Source organism: Polypterus senegalus, chromosome 1 (genome assembly GCF_016835505.1).
Source record: "Polypterus senegalus isolate Bchr_013 chromosome 1, ASM1683550v1, whole genome shotgun sequence".
Taxonomy (NCBI): Eukaryota; Metazoa; Chordata; class Cladistia; order Polypteriformes; family Polypteridae; genus Polypterus; species Polypterus senegalus.
This window is the reverse complement of record NC_053154.1, coordinates 42,137,656-42,155,929: the sequence shown is the minus strand read 5'-3', so window position 1 is coordinate 42,155,929 and position 18,274 is coordinate 42,137,656. Positions and strand designations below refer to the sequence as shown.

Genomic DNA, 18,274 nt, shown 5'->3' with positions numbered 1-18,274 from the left:
GCAAAGCATACAATTATTCAACTCAAAATTATATATCGAGCACATCTGTCTCATTTAAAATTGCCCAAAATGTTTCCTGGACAAAATCCAACCTGCAAACGTTGCAATCAAGTTCCAGCCTCATTGGGTCATATGTTTTGGACGTGTACCAAATTAACTTCATTAATTATTAAATGCCTTTCAGACAGTCTCGGAGTCACAATCCCTCCTAACCCATTAATAGCTCTGTTAGGTGTACTTCCAGATGAGCTTAAAGTGGAGAAGGACAAGCAAACTGTAATTTCCGTTTCTTCACTATTGGTATGTAGACTTATCTTACTCAACAGGAAGATTCCTAACCCACCTCTGTTACGTCAGTGGGTAACTGATGTTATACAGTATATTATTTGAAATTGGAAAAAAACAAATTCTCACTTAGAGGATCTATACAATACTTTTTTTCAAAACTTGGCAGGATCTAATCAATAACATTTTAAAATAAGCATTTAAATTGAGGAAGCAGATTCTCTCCCCACTTTTTTATTCTATTTATTTTTATTCATGTATTTATTTACATATTTTATCTATTATTATTATTGTGAATTTCCCCTTGGGATTAATAAAGTATCTATCTATATATCTATCTATCTATCTATCTATCTATCTATCTATCTATCTATCTATCTATCTATCTATCTATCTATTATTAAAGTTTTACTCTGCTGGCTTAGCTCTCTTTCTCATGGGTGGGGGTTGATTTGTTCTGAACCTAGTTTTGTTTACCTTGACTTGCTTGTGTGGAATGTTATTTGATTTTAATAAAAACAATAAAATGTTAAAAAAAAATAATTTGATGGTTACATGAGCTGACCATAATGAGAATGTTATGAAAATACATTACTGTTCTGCATCGATATATTGTATGCTGTGTCTTCACTGCTGGATTAAGCACGTTATTGTATGCTCTTCACTATGAAGTATTGCTCAGGTAGTAACAGGGACAGCCCCCCCGAGTGTATAATGTTTGCAAGACAGGCTTTGCAGGTGTTAGTTATTTGTAGTGACTGAAGCTTTGAAGACACAGAGAGAGATGTTAGCACTACTGTCTCACAGCTCAGGTCACATTTTTGGCCAAAATAATTGGTTCAGCATTTCAGCCAGTTGCTGCCCAGCCTCAGGAACACATTAAAGACCATTATATCATTATAATCTACTCAAAACTACTCCAGTTTCTCCCTCCCTACTGACTTCAATGCACTTCACTGAGTTTGCCGAAATTCACCACCATTTATGTGTTCTTGCTGAACATGAGGCAAATCAAAATCAGTGGAGTTCTCTTATCACTGATGAAGACATAGCCTTATTTTTGTTATTAATACTTATCCATTGTAAAGTCAGTGGAATTTGTCCTGTGATATATTGAGAATTAAATATACCCTGTGAAAGCTTCACCATGTAATGCCACGTGTGTGCTTTTTGGTTTTATTATTTTTGTACATTACTATAACATCAGCAGAAAATGAAAAATCCACCTGGCTGCACCGATACTATAAGCATGAGATTTCCAATCGTTTTATATAACATTTGACTTTAAATTTGAGTTATTTTTAATTATGTATTGTAGCTTATTACATTCTGTATATTATCTACATCTTCATATCATAAGCAGACAGGTAAGCAGTGCTGTATACTTTCCAAGGTAGTAAACTTTAAACCACAATGTTGCTGGTAGACAAGTCTCTTAACCTGTTTGTACTCCACTCGTGAAATTGTGTGTGAACAACTGAAAAGTATTATGATCATGTAAGTTGCCTTGGATAAAGACACTAGCCAAATACAGTAAATAATAATGATATTGATGGTTAATTTTATTTGCAAATTTCAAGCTTCTTTATAATAATAGATAATTCAGATATTTCTCATTGCAACAATGTTGATCTTAACTATTCAATTCATATTATTCCAGAAAGCTCAATAATTAGTAAAAATACTATAAAAACACGTAATTTTGGGAAGAAAGTATTGCCTTCCATTACTACTTTCAAGGTAGTTGATGCAGTTACAGTATATGGGATGACAAACTCAAATCAATGCAATGTGTTGTTTTTGGAGCAACTAGCACATTTGTTGACTAACATACAAATTTCAAAAATGTTATACTGTAGGCGTTTTCATTACTAAAAGTTACAGTTTTGGAATTATTAATGATATTAGTTTGTTTTCTTTTATTAGGTGCTAGCCACCCTACCTGTCAAAGACAGGTAATAGAATAATTAAAAAATATTTGCTATTTCTTGCCCCACGTCTACCTTCAGCACCTTTCCTCTGTGTCTGTGTGTGTCTGAAAGTCTCTTCAGTGTTGCTCTCTGCCCTGAGTATATTCCCATAAAGCCTGCTTCTCAGGCTCTATTATTATTTTTGAGGCACCTTTCTCACCTCACATCTTTGACGGTAACTCTTTCAGCGTACCTTCTATGCCAGTTCTTCTAATCGTGTGTCTAACAGTCGTACTTCCTCCATCGTTCACACCACCAAAGCCTAACTGACCAATCACACCAAAACCATACAGACTAATCATATTGCTGTAAGGATATACTGTACACAGACCTTAGTGTTTTATTATATAGTAGATAAACTCTAATTAAAGTTACAGCATTCTTCTTAGTAAAATAATACACAACAGGAGTTATGAAGATTTCATTTTAACTACTACTCTAAAATCACTGTCAATTCTGCAAGCTTCCTTGTTTATTAATAATCCTTTTTAAAAAGCAGGTTACTAGCAATACATAAAATAAAATTCCTTTATTTATAGTAAGGTAATGCAAAGAAGAAAGACTATTTACTAATAACTGTATTTCACACAGGTACTTATAGAGGCCAGTGGGAGAATGGAAAGCGCCATGGCTATGGAGTTCGTCAGAGTGCCCCATACTGCAAAGCAGCACTGCTGTGTTCTCCACGACGCTCCTCCATGAATTCACTGAGGAGTGGAGCAGGTGGCGGCCCAGTATCTGAACCATTGGACCACACATCCCAGACTGTCAAAGTGACGGAGAACAACATACCTCCATGCCTTGCAGGAGTACAATTTAGACTTGACTCTAAGTTGCACACATTCAGGTGGATGAATAACATTCACAATGTACCTGGAAATGCTGACTCTTTACCAACATGTGGCTTGAGAGCTGGCTTTGTGCTCACACAGCAGCTTGCCAACATTCCCACAGTTGTCTCTGCACAGGACCAACGTAGATACTTCTCAGCCAAAGGGAGATCTTTATCTGCTGCAGCAGCAATGTCAAGAATGAATAACGTTTCTCACTCAATGACCAAATACAACTTCTTGCTTCGTAGATCTTCGTTACTTAGTGGGCTACGTCTGAGACGTTGTGAATCAAGAGGCTCACTTTCAAGCAAGCGTACCTCAGTTCGCAGTCAAGATGTTGGACCAAGTACTGGGAGTTCCCTGGCCACAGGTCTCTCAGAGGCTGAATCAGAAACACTGTCAGGAAATTATCAACACGGAGCCCCCTATTTGGTTACAGATGGTTCTTTGACAGAGGTTTATGCTGGGGAGTGGAAACTGGATAAACGCACTGGATATGGACAGAGTAAACGTTCTGATGGTCTGAGTTATGAGGGTGAGTGGCTAGGAAATCGTCGACATGGATATGGTCGAACTGTATTTCCTGATGGTAGCCATGAAGAGGGAAAGTACAGAACAAATGAACTTGTGGACTGCAGAAAATTTCATAGTCTGATCCCACTTCTGAGGAACAAGTTGCGTGAAAAAGTGGAGCGTGCTGTAACAGAAGGCAGAAGAGCTGCTTTGATTGCCAGACAGAAAGAAGAGCTCGCCATGATCAGGTGAGGAGAGGTAAAGAAGGTCAAGTAAGTTTTGATTTAAGACTGAAAGCTAATGAGCAGGGTGTGTATAAGCTAAGGATAATAACTCAGGCATTCTTCTTTGTGTCTTGGGTTTCTGTGTGCTAACTTCAGAGCAGCCCATGCTCGAGTGAAAGCTGATGAAGCTCTTGCTGCTGTGGAGAAGGCCTTGGAAGCATCTCATCTTGCAAGAACGGTAGCCAGTCAGCTAGCACCTCTGCTGAATGACTCAGGTAAATTCACCACCGTTACATTTATTAATAGAATGGCCTAGTAGGTAAGAAACGGCTCATTAATAATGAATTCTAATTATGCACCAGACTTACTGTGGTAGGTACTATGCCTAATTTCGCTTGTGGTCCAATGGTATTGAAATGGTTAAATTTAGTCACAAGTTACTGGACCATATCCTAAACACATGGGGCTAAAGGCAAAAATCAACCCTGGTGTGGTGCAGGCTAAAATTGTAAGACTCATTCATGCACATATCCACCCTCACACATTCTGGGAGAACTTAAAATCATTAATTAAAGGTCCTCAGACATTTCTGGAATTGGGAGGAGAACTGAGAAGAACTGTGGAAACCCACACAGGGTGCATAAATTCCACAAATTAAGTAAGTAGCTAGGAATTTAATCTATAGAGCTCAGAGGGACTAGCCTAAAGCAAAATTAAGTCCTATTGTTTGCGGCAACAAAGTTGTGATAAATCATTTTTACCTGTATTTATGAATAATGACATGCGATCTTCAAATGAGAAACAAATAAAAAATTACTAAAACTAATTTAAAAAGTAAAAATTAGTTAATTTTTTTTATATGTACAGTATATACGCTTCCTAATAAATGGATTCATAAATTAGATGTGGTATAAACAGTTACCTTCTAGAATCACACAATAGACTCTAGTAATTAGCCTTCTTATTGCAGCCTTAGTTAATCTCATCATTTCAGACTAAAATTAATGTTATACAGTAGTAAATCACAAAGTAAAGGGTCAGCTATGGGTAACAGGGAACTTTAAGCATACATTTTTTCAGGAAATGAAAAAAGTAGGTTGGTTACTGGGCAGTGGTTATCTGCCATATGTCACCTGACATTGGGGACATTGGTTTGAGTTGAGCTGTTTTCTTAGAAAAATCTTATTTTATGACATTCCAATTTTTCGTTTTTTCTTAGCTGCCACTCCATGGCTTTTAGTTTAGACTTTGGATTGTTTTTATAAATTTGATTTATCTGATAACTATCACAGTTATTTTGTGTATTAGTTTTTTTATTTTTGTGTTGTCAACATGCTGTGATTTTGTGGTTTGTTTTCAATAACAGACATTGCCATTGTTTACGCCATTTTCATGCCATACTTTTAATAGTAATAATGCCCATTACCTTCATAACATTGAATGGAGTTGCAGAGTGTAATTTTATCATTCTGTCATTATAAAAGATAATACCGAGCAAAGACTGATGTCTGATCTTTGATTGCTCCATCAAGATCAATTTTCATAGTTAAAAACAAAGAATATTTAGAAAGAATGCATTTATTTGACATACATTAAAGACTTTGAATTAGATTTGATTTTTTTCTTTTAATCACGCCTTGGCTAGCCTTCTGACCATACTTCTGAAAATTCCAATGACTTTCATTTTCCCAGTTACAAAATAAAAAACCCAACTAAAAGGAATACATCTAGGGCTGGGCAATATATCAAATGTTTGGTTTGATTTTTAATAAAAATGAATGTGCACAATTCATTATCACGATGAATAGTGTTATTACTATTACCATTATTACGATTTCTTTTTTTTTTTTGCATTTCACATTTCTCTGAAGTGATCAAATCTTAGTCAACATTGAGCAGCAGTATACACATTTTTGAAAAGGTAGCTTTCTGTTTTAATCTGTCAGTTTAAAAGGTAGCTTATGTTAGTATACTTAATAATTTTTACTGACCTATAAACATACACTTTTCATTAAGTTCCCTGAAATAAATAAACTAGCCTAACATAATCAGAAAATGTAATGAAATGTATAATGGTTATTTTAAGCATTTTTCCATGATTCCTGTTTACTTTATCCTTGCAAACTTATGCCAAGGATTCATTATCACCATCCAGTCAATGCACGACATCAGAGACTTTTTTTTTCAGTAAGAGAAAAAGGTGAGTAAATGTAAGGAGTGTAATCAATCAAGTGGTGGGTGGTAGTGAACAATGTAGGGGAACATAATGTTTTAATGTTAGTGTATTTTAGAAATTCTTATACTTTGAATTAAGTTAGTCTTTAGCAATGCATTCCTAGTACCAAGTGACCATTTAATTTTTTTTTGCTGCACTATGTCTCTTATGCAACACCAGTTTGAGAATTATTTTTGTTATTGTTGTTGTTATTGGATTATTATTTATGCCCACTGCCCCCCCCCCGCCCCCAAGTTTATGATGAATCTGCAGCCATGACAACATGAACCAAGTGAAGATAATCCTTTTTCTCAGTTTGTTGGCGTATAAATGATAAACAGTTTGTGCCAAGGATGGATAAATCTCTTCCAATGATGTCCAAATCTCAGAGCATCCTAAATAAACTTTTGGTCTCATATGGTAATTCTGATGCACACAGTAATGTGTATATATAGTATAGTCCACAGGTTAGGACGCTAACAAAATCTCAGAAGCTTCCTATTTTCTTCATGTATTCCCCAAGTGTCTCAGAAAGTGATGGTGGTTGTATGCATTTTTGGAACAACCTATAGGACCAGCACAGGTCATCAAATGTATATGTAACCCATACCAGGATCTACTGTGGCAATCTCTGTCCCTCTTGAAGACCATGATAAATTTGTTTGTCTTGGTGATATTCCGAGCCATGTTGTTGAAACTACTACATTACTAACTATTTTGTTAAAACTGCTACATAATTTGTGTTAAAGTAATCCTTCCAGTTTATATATGGAAAGAGTAGACCTATATATATATATATATATATATATATATATATATACAGTGTAAATTTGACATTAATGATTTTGTTTATGTAGTCCTGTTGTATTTGCAAATTAGTTTAATCACAGTGCTCTCAAAACCAGATTTATTTAGCTAGTGGCTGTGGTATTTGGCTGCACAGTTATGGAAGAAATGGAAATAAATTCAGGCTTCCTCAATTTTGAGAAGCAAACCTGTTCCTGAAAACCCCTTTATGAGGTGAATTTTGTAATGTGAACACATAATTACCATTACAGTGATTTAAAAATTAAAGCATTCAATGAATACAAGCATGCCCCTAATGATTGTCCAAATAGCACCAAAATAGTCTGAAAGATAGCAGAACTGGTTTAATAATAATATTACAAATCAAAAGAAATCTTAGTAAGACATTTTCTTCATTATACTGTTTAATAAGACTGTTTACTGTCTGGTTCTGATTACCAATTTTTGTTATTAAAAAGTGTCCTGTTGGAATCATGTGGTCTGTTCAAACATAATTTGTGCTGACTGGTGTGGATAATTCATTTTATGAAGCAATTATTGAAACACATTTTGACAGCTATGCACACTCCTTAATTAAGAGTCGAACCTTAAAGCGCATTTGCTGAATGTGATTTCCTTTCAGTAAACTGTTTTATAATCCTGCCTCCAAGCAATACTGTTCACAAGCAAATTAAATTAAACTGCTTAAATATGATATAGTTATCAGAACTGGTGTCAGTAAGCTGATAGCAAACCCAACAAAATGAAAAGGCTTTCCTGCTTTGCACTGTGTCACAGGCAGGATGTATCAAAAGTGCAGATACTTTGAAGGCACGTCTGTGGAAAATTAATTCACATCAATACAGTATAGATGCTTGTAAATTACTTTAACATTAAATGATAGGTTTTGTGTTTTTTAAGCCAGAGTTATTTCTTCGTAGTCATGGTATAAATTAATTTGCCTCATGGAATTGTGTTCTTAAGTGAAACATTTTATATAAATCTGAAAAGATCCCTAACCAGCTCTTGTGCTTTAAAATGCAAGTGAATGGTACTGGGCTCCAAATATGAAAACAAATGTATTAAAACTTACTTAATTCATCCAGTTTCAAGCAGCAAAGGTTTAGATTTAAGAAACATGCCAACCACATTTCTGCCACATGCTTGTGACAACAAAAGTAAACTCAAAGTAATACATTTCATTACAGATTATTGGTACTGTTTTCTTGAGGTTAGGATACATTTTCCGTTCATGAAGTTTTGACATTTCCTCTGGGGCACCCCTAGTGCTGGCACACATACTGAATCATATGGAAGCTCATTCTTGGCATTCAGAAATACATTATTGTGTTATTTTGCAATAATTATGCCTGCATAACAATGCCTGCTGCTGCCATTGTCATCAAGCTCATGCCTACTTTGGTAGTGACAGCTAGTGAGAGAGAATCTGAACAAGTGCATAGCATGCAATCAGATGACAAGAACAAGAACAAACATTGTAGGTATACATTTAGTTTTAATTGCGTTAAAGTTTCTTAAGTTTAGTACAAATGTTTTAACATAGGCAGAGTGATAATGGCAGAGCTGTCATTCACACATCACAGCTCAAGGGTGTGCATGAAGATTGCATGGTCTCCCCAAGAATTTACGGACTGATTGGTATTGGTCAGTGTGTTTAACTGTGGAAGATTACCTGTTTTACATCCTTTGATTGATTTTATGTATACAGTGTGAGGAATGGCCAGGATCATTACACCTCCTTAATGGAAGGATTGTGGGAGATGGCTTATGGAGTTGCTATTTGGCAGCCCTCCTGGGTTGCAATGGCACCTTGGATTCCCACAGGACTGTATGGGAATTGGTGTTTGTCAGCTCAGCCCTATTGGATCCCAGGTGTACCACCAAGGGGTGCTGTGGCAACTTCTTAGCCCTTTTATACAGGGCTTCCACCTTACCCACACGTACTCCTGGGCCACAATTATGTGACACCAGAAATACTCCAGAGATTCTGAATATAAGGAACAACTGCATCTTATTTGGTAGCCAGAGTTGGGAGGAGAAGATGAAGCCTGTGGGAAGATCAGTGGAGGCGGAAGGAGAGGAGACTGAGAGAGAAGAGACAAAGTGCCCTTTGCCGACATTGTGCTGTAGACTGTGCTTTATAATGTGCTGTGCAGGTGGGGAACGAAGGAAAGGTGTTTCCCAGATTTAAATAAACATGTGTTCTGCTGGAACTTATACCAGCGTCTGTCTGTGTCTGGGGAGCGGGTGCACCCACCGGTGGTCATAACAGCTTGGTATAGAAGTGTAAAGACTGTAAATGACTGTGACATTTTTTCAGAGATTACTGTCTGGTTGTGTACAGAACAGAGGCTGCATTTCACCTTTGGGTATCAGCATTCAATAATGTCAATCATGGCACTTGTAGACAATTTTTCAGGGGGAAAAGTATATGCTGGAGGAAACCATGCCCTTAGGATGAAAGTTTGCCACAGAGGAGTGAGTAGAACGGTTAAGTGCACAGTCGGTCTCGTTTTAAAATGGCTGATTCTCTCAACAATGTTTTGCTTTTTTCCTTCTTAACCAACATGGATTCACTGTTTTGCAATATGTGTGCAATCTCAAGATGATCAATACTCAATAAAACTCCTAGCTTGAAAAATTGATCGCATCTGAAAGTTTTAAGGCTTTTGATTTCATTTCTGCACCCTGGGACTCTTCATTTCTATTTTAAAATGCAAGGGCAGGCTATGTATTTTTTAAAATCTATAAAAATTCCTCACTTTAAAACACAGTTTCATTTGACAAATTAATATATACCATGATTGTATACGAACAGCTTCAACTTGAAACATATTGAACATATTCTTTAAAGGAGAAATCTAAAAAAGTAATAAAAACAATTTTTTTCTACACAGTAGCATAATACAGTCATCTCTTGCTCTTCCTGAGGCTAGTTTTCAAGACACCCAACTACAAGCACAAATGTCACTCTATAGATGCAAACCTACATAGTATAGTGGCCAGCAGATTGCCCTGAAGATTGGTGGAGGTGTATATCTTATTGACAGCAGTGTAGCACATGGGTACACAACTGTGGTGGATTGCAGAGAAAGACAGAACGCATCATGCAGAAGGCCGATCAGTGGCCCCGTCCATACTACTTGACTGAGGACATGTAAGTAGCTTTAACAAGAGTGTATGTGTTATTTTATGAGCTGTCTCCTGATGCCCATAAAAGTGGGAAAATGGTTAGTTAAATAAATTAGTGTTTTGCTAGTATTTTTCCAGTATTTTTGCTGCCCTAGGTGAAGTTGTAAATGGCACCCTGCCACCGCCTTTGCTTTGAAAAGAATCATCACCACCAGACCTGTACATTGAGACCTGGAGATAGGACTAGGGTCAGCAAAGTATTTAGGACCTCAAATTTACATTTTGAGAGTGTCGAGTCTGTTTATACAACTGTCTCGGAAAAATATGCTCTTGGAGTGCCATTTCAGGAAATAAGTAACAATCAGGATGTAGTAGTAGTTTTTATTTATTTGCTTTTAATGTTTCTCTTTGATGGTGACAGTCTAGATGTAATTAATATATATATATATATATATATTTTAACTAAGACATCACCATAACATATACACATCATTCAAAATAAAAAAATAAATGTAAAACTTAGCATGATAACAACATTCAGTAAAACTGACAATATAATAATTATCTTTAAATAGAAATGTTTACCCACAATTCCTATTTACTGCATGCTAGTGTATGTAAATAATGCATTCTACCTATCCAATCAGTGCACACGCTTTTCCAGTGAAAGATGGACTGCACACAACTGCTTTTGTGTGCCCAGAGCAAATCTCACAAATGTTTATTGGGCTTTACAATCTCTTTCGTGAACTTTCTTGGAGCCATGATGCTCAAGATAATGAAATTAAACAGTAAAGTGGTTGTCTGGAATTCAGGGGAATTCTGTTCTTTGTAGTTGATAAATAAGCCAGATATTTAATGTTTTAAACCAACAAAGAAGAAAATAATTATTCTAAAAGGAAAGTTGTACTGCATAGACAGAAACCTAACACAGGCCTCATACCTTTTCAGGTGGTGAATGTCATTATGTTTTTAAACATGACGAGTCATCCTCAAAACTATTAATTTGTTCGGTCACCTACACTAACTTTGAACTGATAACCATACAGTATATAAAATTGTTTGTAGTTCCTAAATAGCTCAAACAATATTTTTTGTAAAATCCTTAATTAAAGCTAAAAGTCTACACTTCAATCACATAAAGATTACTTTATTTCAAATCCATTGCGGTGGCATACAGTGTCAAAATTATGAATAATGTGTCACTGTATTATATTTTAGGCTTAGTTAAATTGGAGGTGTGATGGTGAATGTTGTTAGTGCGTGTGCACCGCAAGTTGGGTGTGCAGTGGATGAGAAAGAAGATTTTTGGAGTTAGTTGGATGAAGTGATGAACAGTGTACCCAAGGGACAGTAAGTGGCAACGAAGAAGGCCAGAGGATAGTGGATTTGCCAAACGGATGGACATGGCTGTGGTGAATACGTATTTTAAGAAGAGGGAGGAACATAGGGTTACGTACAAGAGTGGAGGAAGATGCACACAAGTAGATTACATCCTATACAGAAGAGTTGATCTGAAGGAGATTGAAGACTGCAAAGTGGTGGCAGGGGAACGTGTAGTTAAGCAGCATAGGATGGTGGTCTGTAGGATGACGTTGGAGATCAAGAAGAGGAAGAAAGTGAGGGCAGAGTCAAGGATCAAATGGTAGAAGTTGAAAAAGGAAGACTGTAAGATTGAGTACAATGAGATAAGGCGCAAGGTGAAGAGAGAGGTGGTGAAGGCTAAAGAAAAGGCGTATGATGAGTTGTATGAGAGGTTGGACCTCTACCGATTGGCTAGACAGAGGGACCAAGCTGGAAAAGATGTGCAGCAGGTTAGGGTAATAAAGGATAAAGATGGAAATGTACTCACAAGGGAGGAGAGTGTGTTGAGCAGATGGAAAGAGTACTTTGAGAGGCTGATGAATGAAGAGAATGTGAGAGAGAACAGGTTGGATTATATAGAGATAGTGAATCAGGAAGTGCAACGGAATAGCAAGGAGGAAGTAAGTACAGCTATGAAGAGGATGAAAAATGGAAAGGCCGTTGGTCCAGATGTCATACCTGTGGAAGCACGGAGATGTTTAGGAGAGGTGGCAGTGGAGTTTTTAACCAGATTGTTTAATGGAAATTTGGAAAATGAAAAGGATGCCTGAGGAGTGGAGAAGAAGTGTACTGGTGCCGATATTTAAGAATAAGGGGGATGTGCAGGACTGTAGTAACTACAGGGGAATAAAATTAATGAGCCACAGCATGAATTTATGGGAAAGAGTAGTGGAAGCTAGTTTAATAAGTGAGGTGATGATTAGAGAGCAGCAGTATGATTTCATGCCAAGAAAGAGCACCACAGATGCAGTGTTTGCTCTGAGGATGTTGATGGAGAAGTTTAGAGAAGACCAGAAGGAGTTGCATTGCATCTTTGTGGACCTGGAGAAAGCATATGACAGGGTGTCTCGAGAGGTGCTGGGGTATTGTATGTGGAAGTTGGGAGTGAAAGAGAAGTACGTAAGAGTTGTACAGGATATGCACGAGGGAAGTGTGACAGTGGTGAGGTCTGTGGTAGGAGCGACGGATGCATACAAGTTGGAGGTGGGATTACATCAGGGATCATCTCTGAGCCCTTTCTTATTTGCAGTGGTGATGGACAGATTGACAGACGAGATTAGACAAGAGTCCCCGTGGACTATGATGTTTGCTGATGACATTGTTATCTGTAGTGATAGTAGGGAGCAGGTTGAGGAGACCCTGGAGAGGTGGAGATATGCTGTAGAGAGGAGAGGAATGAAGCTCAGTAGGAACAAGACAGAATACATGTGTGTAAATGAGAGGGAGGTCAGTGGAATGGTAAGGATGCAGGGAGTAGAGTTGGTGAAGGTGGATGAGTTTAAATACTTGGGATCAACAGTACATAGTAATGGGGATTGTGTAAGAGAGGTGAAAAAGAGAGTGCAGACAGGGTGGAATGGGTGGAGAACAGTCAGGAGTAATTTGTGACAGATGAGTATCAGCAAGCGTGAAAGGGAAGGTGTACAGGACGGTAGTGAGACCAGTTATGTTATATGGGTTGGAGACGGTGGCATTGACCAGAAAGCAGGAGATAGAGCTGGAAGTGGCAGAGTTAAAGATCCTAAGATTTACACTGGGTGTGATGAGGACGGATAGGATTAGAAATGAGTACATTAGAGGGTCAGCTCAAGTTGGACGGTTGGGAGACAAAGTCAGAGAGGCGAGATTGCGTTGGTTTGGACATGTGCAGAGGAGAGATGTTGGGTATATTGGGAGAAGGATGCTAAGTATAGAGCTGCCGGGGAAGAGGAAAAGAGGAAGGCCTAAGTGAAGGTTTATGGATGTGGTGAGAGATGACATGCAAGTGATGGGTGTGACAGAACAAGATGCAGAGTAAAGAAAGATATGTAAGAAGATGATCCGCTGTGGTAACCCCTAATGGGAGCAGCTGAAAGAAGAAGAAGTTAAATTTAAACTAAGTGTGGTTATAATTATTTTAGTTTATAGAATGTTCATAAAATTTTTATAAATATATTATTATAAATATTGTTAAATATAGTTTTCCATGATATGGGGGAAAAAGAAGGGAAGTTGTGTTGCCAGACTGAAAATTAAAGGAGAGATCTAGCAGATGCCTTGCATAGACTTATATATAGCATATAGGGATGCAACTGGCTTAATGTTTGGAGATATTAAGCAGGAAAAGTTATAATGGGAGTAAGAAGGAATTGCAGAGCATATTGGAATGCTTTTAAGGACTGACTTGAAGATAGAAAAGAAGGAAGAAAATGGGGGTTTGGGGATCAGAAAGCTTGGACCTCAGCAATTAGAATGTTCCAAGTCCAGAGCCATCATAAATTTAATAATGCTTTGACCTCTCCATGGCTCAAAAGAAATGGACTTGGCACCAACACAAGGAGATGGAAGATGGAGATATGATTGAGCCAAACTGAAGATGTGCCAAAATATTTCTCAAGTTTCCACCAAATCTGGACAAAATATAAGACTAAGGGACTTAAATTAGGTGGATGTGACTTTAAATTCAAGGATGAGAAAGAAAGAGCACAAAGAGATCTAGGGGAGACCATGTTGGATTCAATGAGTAAACAGGATGGTGGGTTTGTAAATTAATTTAATCAGCTCCATTTTGGTCAAAGAGTAAACATCCAATAATTTAATTCTGTATTTTGCAACAGCAGCTCCCATATCTGTACTATTACGAATCAAAATGGAGTGCTTAATGGGGTGTCCGTTACTATTTCATAGAAGGGCAGAGAGAAAGGATCTGACTTCTGAGCAATGGGAGGAAAGAGAGGAAACATGGCACTAGTAAAGCTGGAAGACTGGATTAAAACATTTTGATAATTATTATTCTAGAATGAAAAACAGTGAAAGAAAGGACCGTGAGGAAAGGAATTCCCTGAGACTCCTGAAGATACAATGGCAATTAAATGAAACAATGGTCTGCACAGAAGGAGAAATTATGATGCTAGAAAGTTTCAACAACTTAGCCAAAGGAATGTACAGTGGAAAAACTGATTGATAGAATAGGGAATTTAATTTAAGGAGAGCAGGTTTTGCTCAAAAAATGTATTCTTCCAGATCGTGGCTAATGATCTAACCATTGTCATAAGTATTACAGAGGTTGTCTAAACTGCTGTATTCATTACATTTTTCAGATGTAGACCCTAATGTTATACCTGTCTGACTGGCTAGCACCTTTTTGATGCTCGAAGGGTTGTACAAAATGTACAATTGTAGTGGACTAGATGGTTGACTGATTTTTGCTTTGCACCCTCCCCCACTATAACCTGTCGTTTATGGGGGAGGAGCGAAAGGTTTAGGTTTGTCAAAAATGTTTCTATCCATTTTTGACGGATGTCAATGTTTTAGTGTCCCCTGATATTATCTTGATGATAAATGAGTGTCTGTCTGTGTTTGTGTGTTTGTGTGTCTGGTGTTACAGTTTTTTGAGGACTGTCTAGAGCTAAAACGGCTGGCCAGAAAAATACCAAACTCAAAATTTAAGCCAGTTATGAGATGATGATGTGCTGATTAGTTTTTGAGTCAAATCGTGCAAGAGAAAGAGGCACGCTAGAGGAACCCACAAATACTGTAATTCTGCACTTAATTATGAATTCTTCTTGTCAATTGCTATTGTAGTGATCTATTTTATGATCACAAAGATCAGCATCAGAGCGGTAAATAATTACTAAAATGTTAAGGTAACTTGGTTCCTAGGGCACAAAAGCCTACTGACGTTCACATCCGAGTTTTTTAAGGTTGCCCGATTTGTACCTTTAAAGATTCTATTCAGTGCTTCTGAAATGCTACTTTTGGTAAAGATATATTTTTATCATTGTGGTTTTGCTACAAAATTTATCTTTTAAATAATTCTGCAGCTGTTCGTCTTTTCTAGGGTGGTCTCTATTCTCATTCTGGAATGTTTTTTATCGTTTGTTCTTCTTAAAAACCAAGTGACCAAATGGTGTGTAAAAAGCAAGGTTTAGAAAAAAAACATCATTCCCGTGATTTTACATGAAAAAAAATGAAATTTACTCTTATCCTTAGAATGAACTCTTAATAAAAATCTTGAAATAAATGTGTAATAAACATTTCACTCTTTGAATTTATTGAATATCTTCACCGTTTTCAAAAACATGTTCTTAATACAAAGAGATTAACAAAGGCAAGAGAACCACTAGGGCTGGGAGAGATCCCAAAAATCCTGTGCAGTTAAGAGAGATAAAGAGACAGATACAAGGGTACCATGCAGAACAGAAATATTGGAGGCCTTGGCGGAAACATCCGCATTCATCCACAACATTAGAGGATGAGCAGATGCCTCACTCTTTCCTTGGAGATTGAGAGAGCAAGGTAAGATGGCATGGAGCCATATGGCTTCCTAATTGGCAAGTGTTACAAAATTATCGCTAGCTTGGGAAGCTGTGGCCAGGTATCCCATTTATGGGTGAGGTTAGTGGGAACTTGTAGGAGACCATATCTCTTCTGCCCAACCACTATATTTCAGCACAGTTATTTCTTTAAATGGATTTTCTTACATGGTGCCTGCTGTTTCTGTAAGCAAAGAAAGGTCTCTACTCATATTGAGTTATTCTGAGGACTTTCTAGAAGCAACTCCAAGAGTGACCCTGTCTGGAGCTGGGAGTAAGGGCCGGTTTATACTTCATGCTCAGAATGCGCACACATCATGACTGCAATGCGTTACCGACATTCATTTGATGTGTCTTCTGAGCACGTCCTTGGAAATTAACGCAACAAGTACGCGAGTTGCAGTACCAGTAAAAAATCAGGAGACGTAGTATTTTCAACCTGTAAATGACGTCTCTGTTTACTATACGTGACAGCAAGCCACTTTGCAGATCCTACAGTGTCAACGTGCACGCTTCGATGTTTGATGAATGATTCAATGTGGTGAAGCAAATCATTAAACTTAAAATGCCAACATACAATTGTATTTGTGGTGCTTTTCTTCTCAAACATCATATATTCCCAATCGTAATGATGCAATGCAGTTTAAAGGTCTCACATATCTTCTTTTTTTTCACACCTTCACAGCAACATCAGAATGCAGGGAAGTGTATTTGAGCTACGGGAAAAAAATTAGGGACACAGTGAAAAAAAAAAGTTCTGTTTTGTGATTAAAGTGGAAATCCCAGCTCAAGGTTTATTTTGATATTAAAGTAGACCGTTGTAAACGTCATCTTAAAACCAACCCAGTTGTTAATCGCTACATCCTTCTGGGGCTTCCTCCAGTGTTGAACAGCAGCGGCAATTGCCACACAGAACATGTTACATTTATGATATTCCAGCTCTCTGCACATTTAGAGTGCTAGATTTATACTTGATATCACTTTCATGATGAAATGTGTTAAAGCATACAATATATGTTACATTTCACTGATAAATCGTTAACTTCATTTAAATAATGAATACTGTTAATAATTATGCATGTGGGGTGGCACTGTGACAGATTAGGAGCTCTGCTGCCTCACAGGGAGACACCTCTCTGGTGTTCCCTGACTGCATTTTGCTTGTTTTCCTGGTGGGTTTCCACAGTGTGTTCTGGTTTCCTTCCAATGTATGCAGGTTTGGGGATTTGGTGATGCTAAAATGACACTAGTGTCTGTGTGTGCTTGTATTCACCTTATGACGAGCTGGTGGCCTGTCCAGGGATTGTTTCTGCCTTGCAATTCTAGCTGGAATGGTCTTGCCTCTGGATTGATGGATGTAATCATTAAACATCCATCCTTTTCACAGATATTGTGGCAAGTTTTCCTGAATTTAATGGATGCTTCTGACAATTCACAACACAGTGAAGCCGAATGTTGTTTTTTTTTGTCATTTTGTCCCCTCTTTCTGGTCAGATTAAAACCCTCACATGCCCCTGGCTGACTTAATCATCAGAACTTGGGTTTATACTTCTTGTGATGCAACGCATGCTCCTGAGGATGCTACTGCTATGCAAGTGGTGTACTGTTTATACTGGTGCATGTACCTTATGTATATCTGGAAGATTCCACCAGGTGGCAGTGTGAAATATCATCATGGTGAGAAAACATTTGGCTTCGCTGTCGTGTGAGTTGCCTGAAACATTCATTAAATTCCTAGAACTCCTTGCCATAATATCTCTGAAAAGGATGTATGTTTAATAATTGCATCCATCAATCCAGGGTTGCACCCATTCCAGCAAGCATCGGGCGTGAGGCAGAAACAATCCCTGAACAGGGCATCAGCTCATTGCAAGGGGAATACAAGCACACACTTTGGAGGGAAACTGGAGCACATTGTGGAAACCCACCAGGAAAACATGCAAACTCCAGGCAGGGAACAGCAGGGACGTGACTCCCTCAAATTCTCACTTAGAGGATCTGTTAAAACTTTTTAAAAATATAGCAGGATCTAGTCAATGACATTTTAGAATAAGCTTCTATAAAGAGGAAGAGGATACTCTTCTTTCCTTGCTGCTTTTAAAGGTTTGCTTTGGTTGTTGGCTCCGATCTCTCTCTCTTGGGTGGGCCTTGAATTTTGGTTTAAGTTTGACTTGATCATAGGGAATATTATTTGCTTCTGTTTATCCATCCATCCATTATTCAACCCGCTATATCCTAACTACAGGGTCACGGGGGTCTGCTGGAGCCAATCCCAGCCAACTCAGGGCGCAAGGCAGGAAACAAACTCTGGGCAGGGCACCAGCCCACCGCAGGGTGCGCACACACACACCCCCCCACACACCAAGCACACACTAGGGACAATTTAGAATCGCCAATGCACCTAACCTGCATGTCT

At 37.9% G+C, this 18,274-nt stretch overlaps 1 protein-coding gene across 1 annotated transcript in view; it reads left to right on the top strand.

The window, feature by feature from the left end:
* LOC120525599 (junctophilin-4-like) overlaps positions 1–18,274 on the top strand; it is a 102,886-nt gene that overhangs the window by 53,549 nt on the left and 31,063 nt on the right. Inside the window, exons 3-4 of the mRNA XM_039748025.1 lie at positions 2,847–3,849; positions 3,982–4,100. Of these exons, the coding sequence (XP_039603959.1) occupies positions 2,847–3,849; positions 3,982–4,100 (1,122 nt within the window). The remainder of the gene's footprint in view (positions 1–2,846; positions 3,850–3,981; positions 4,101–18,274) is intronic.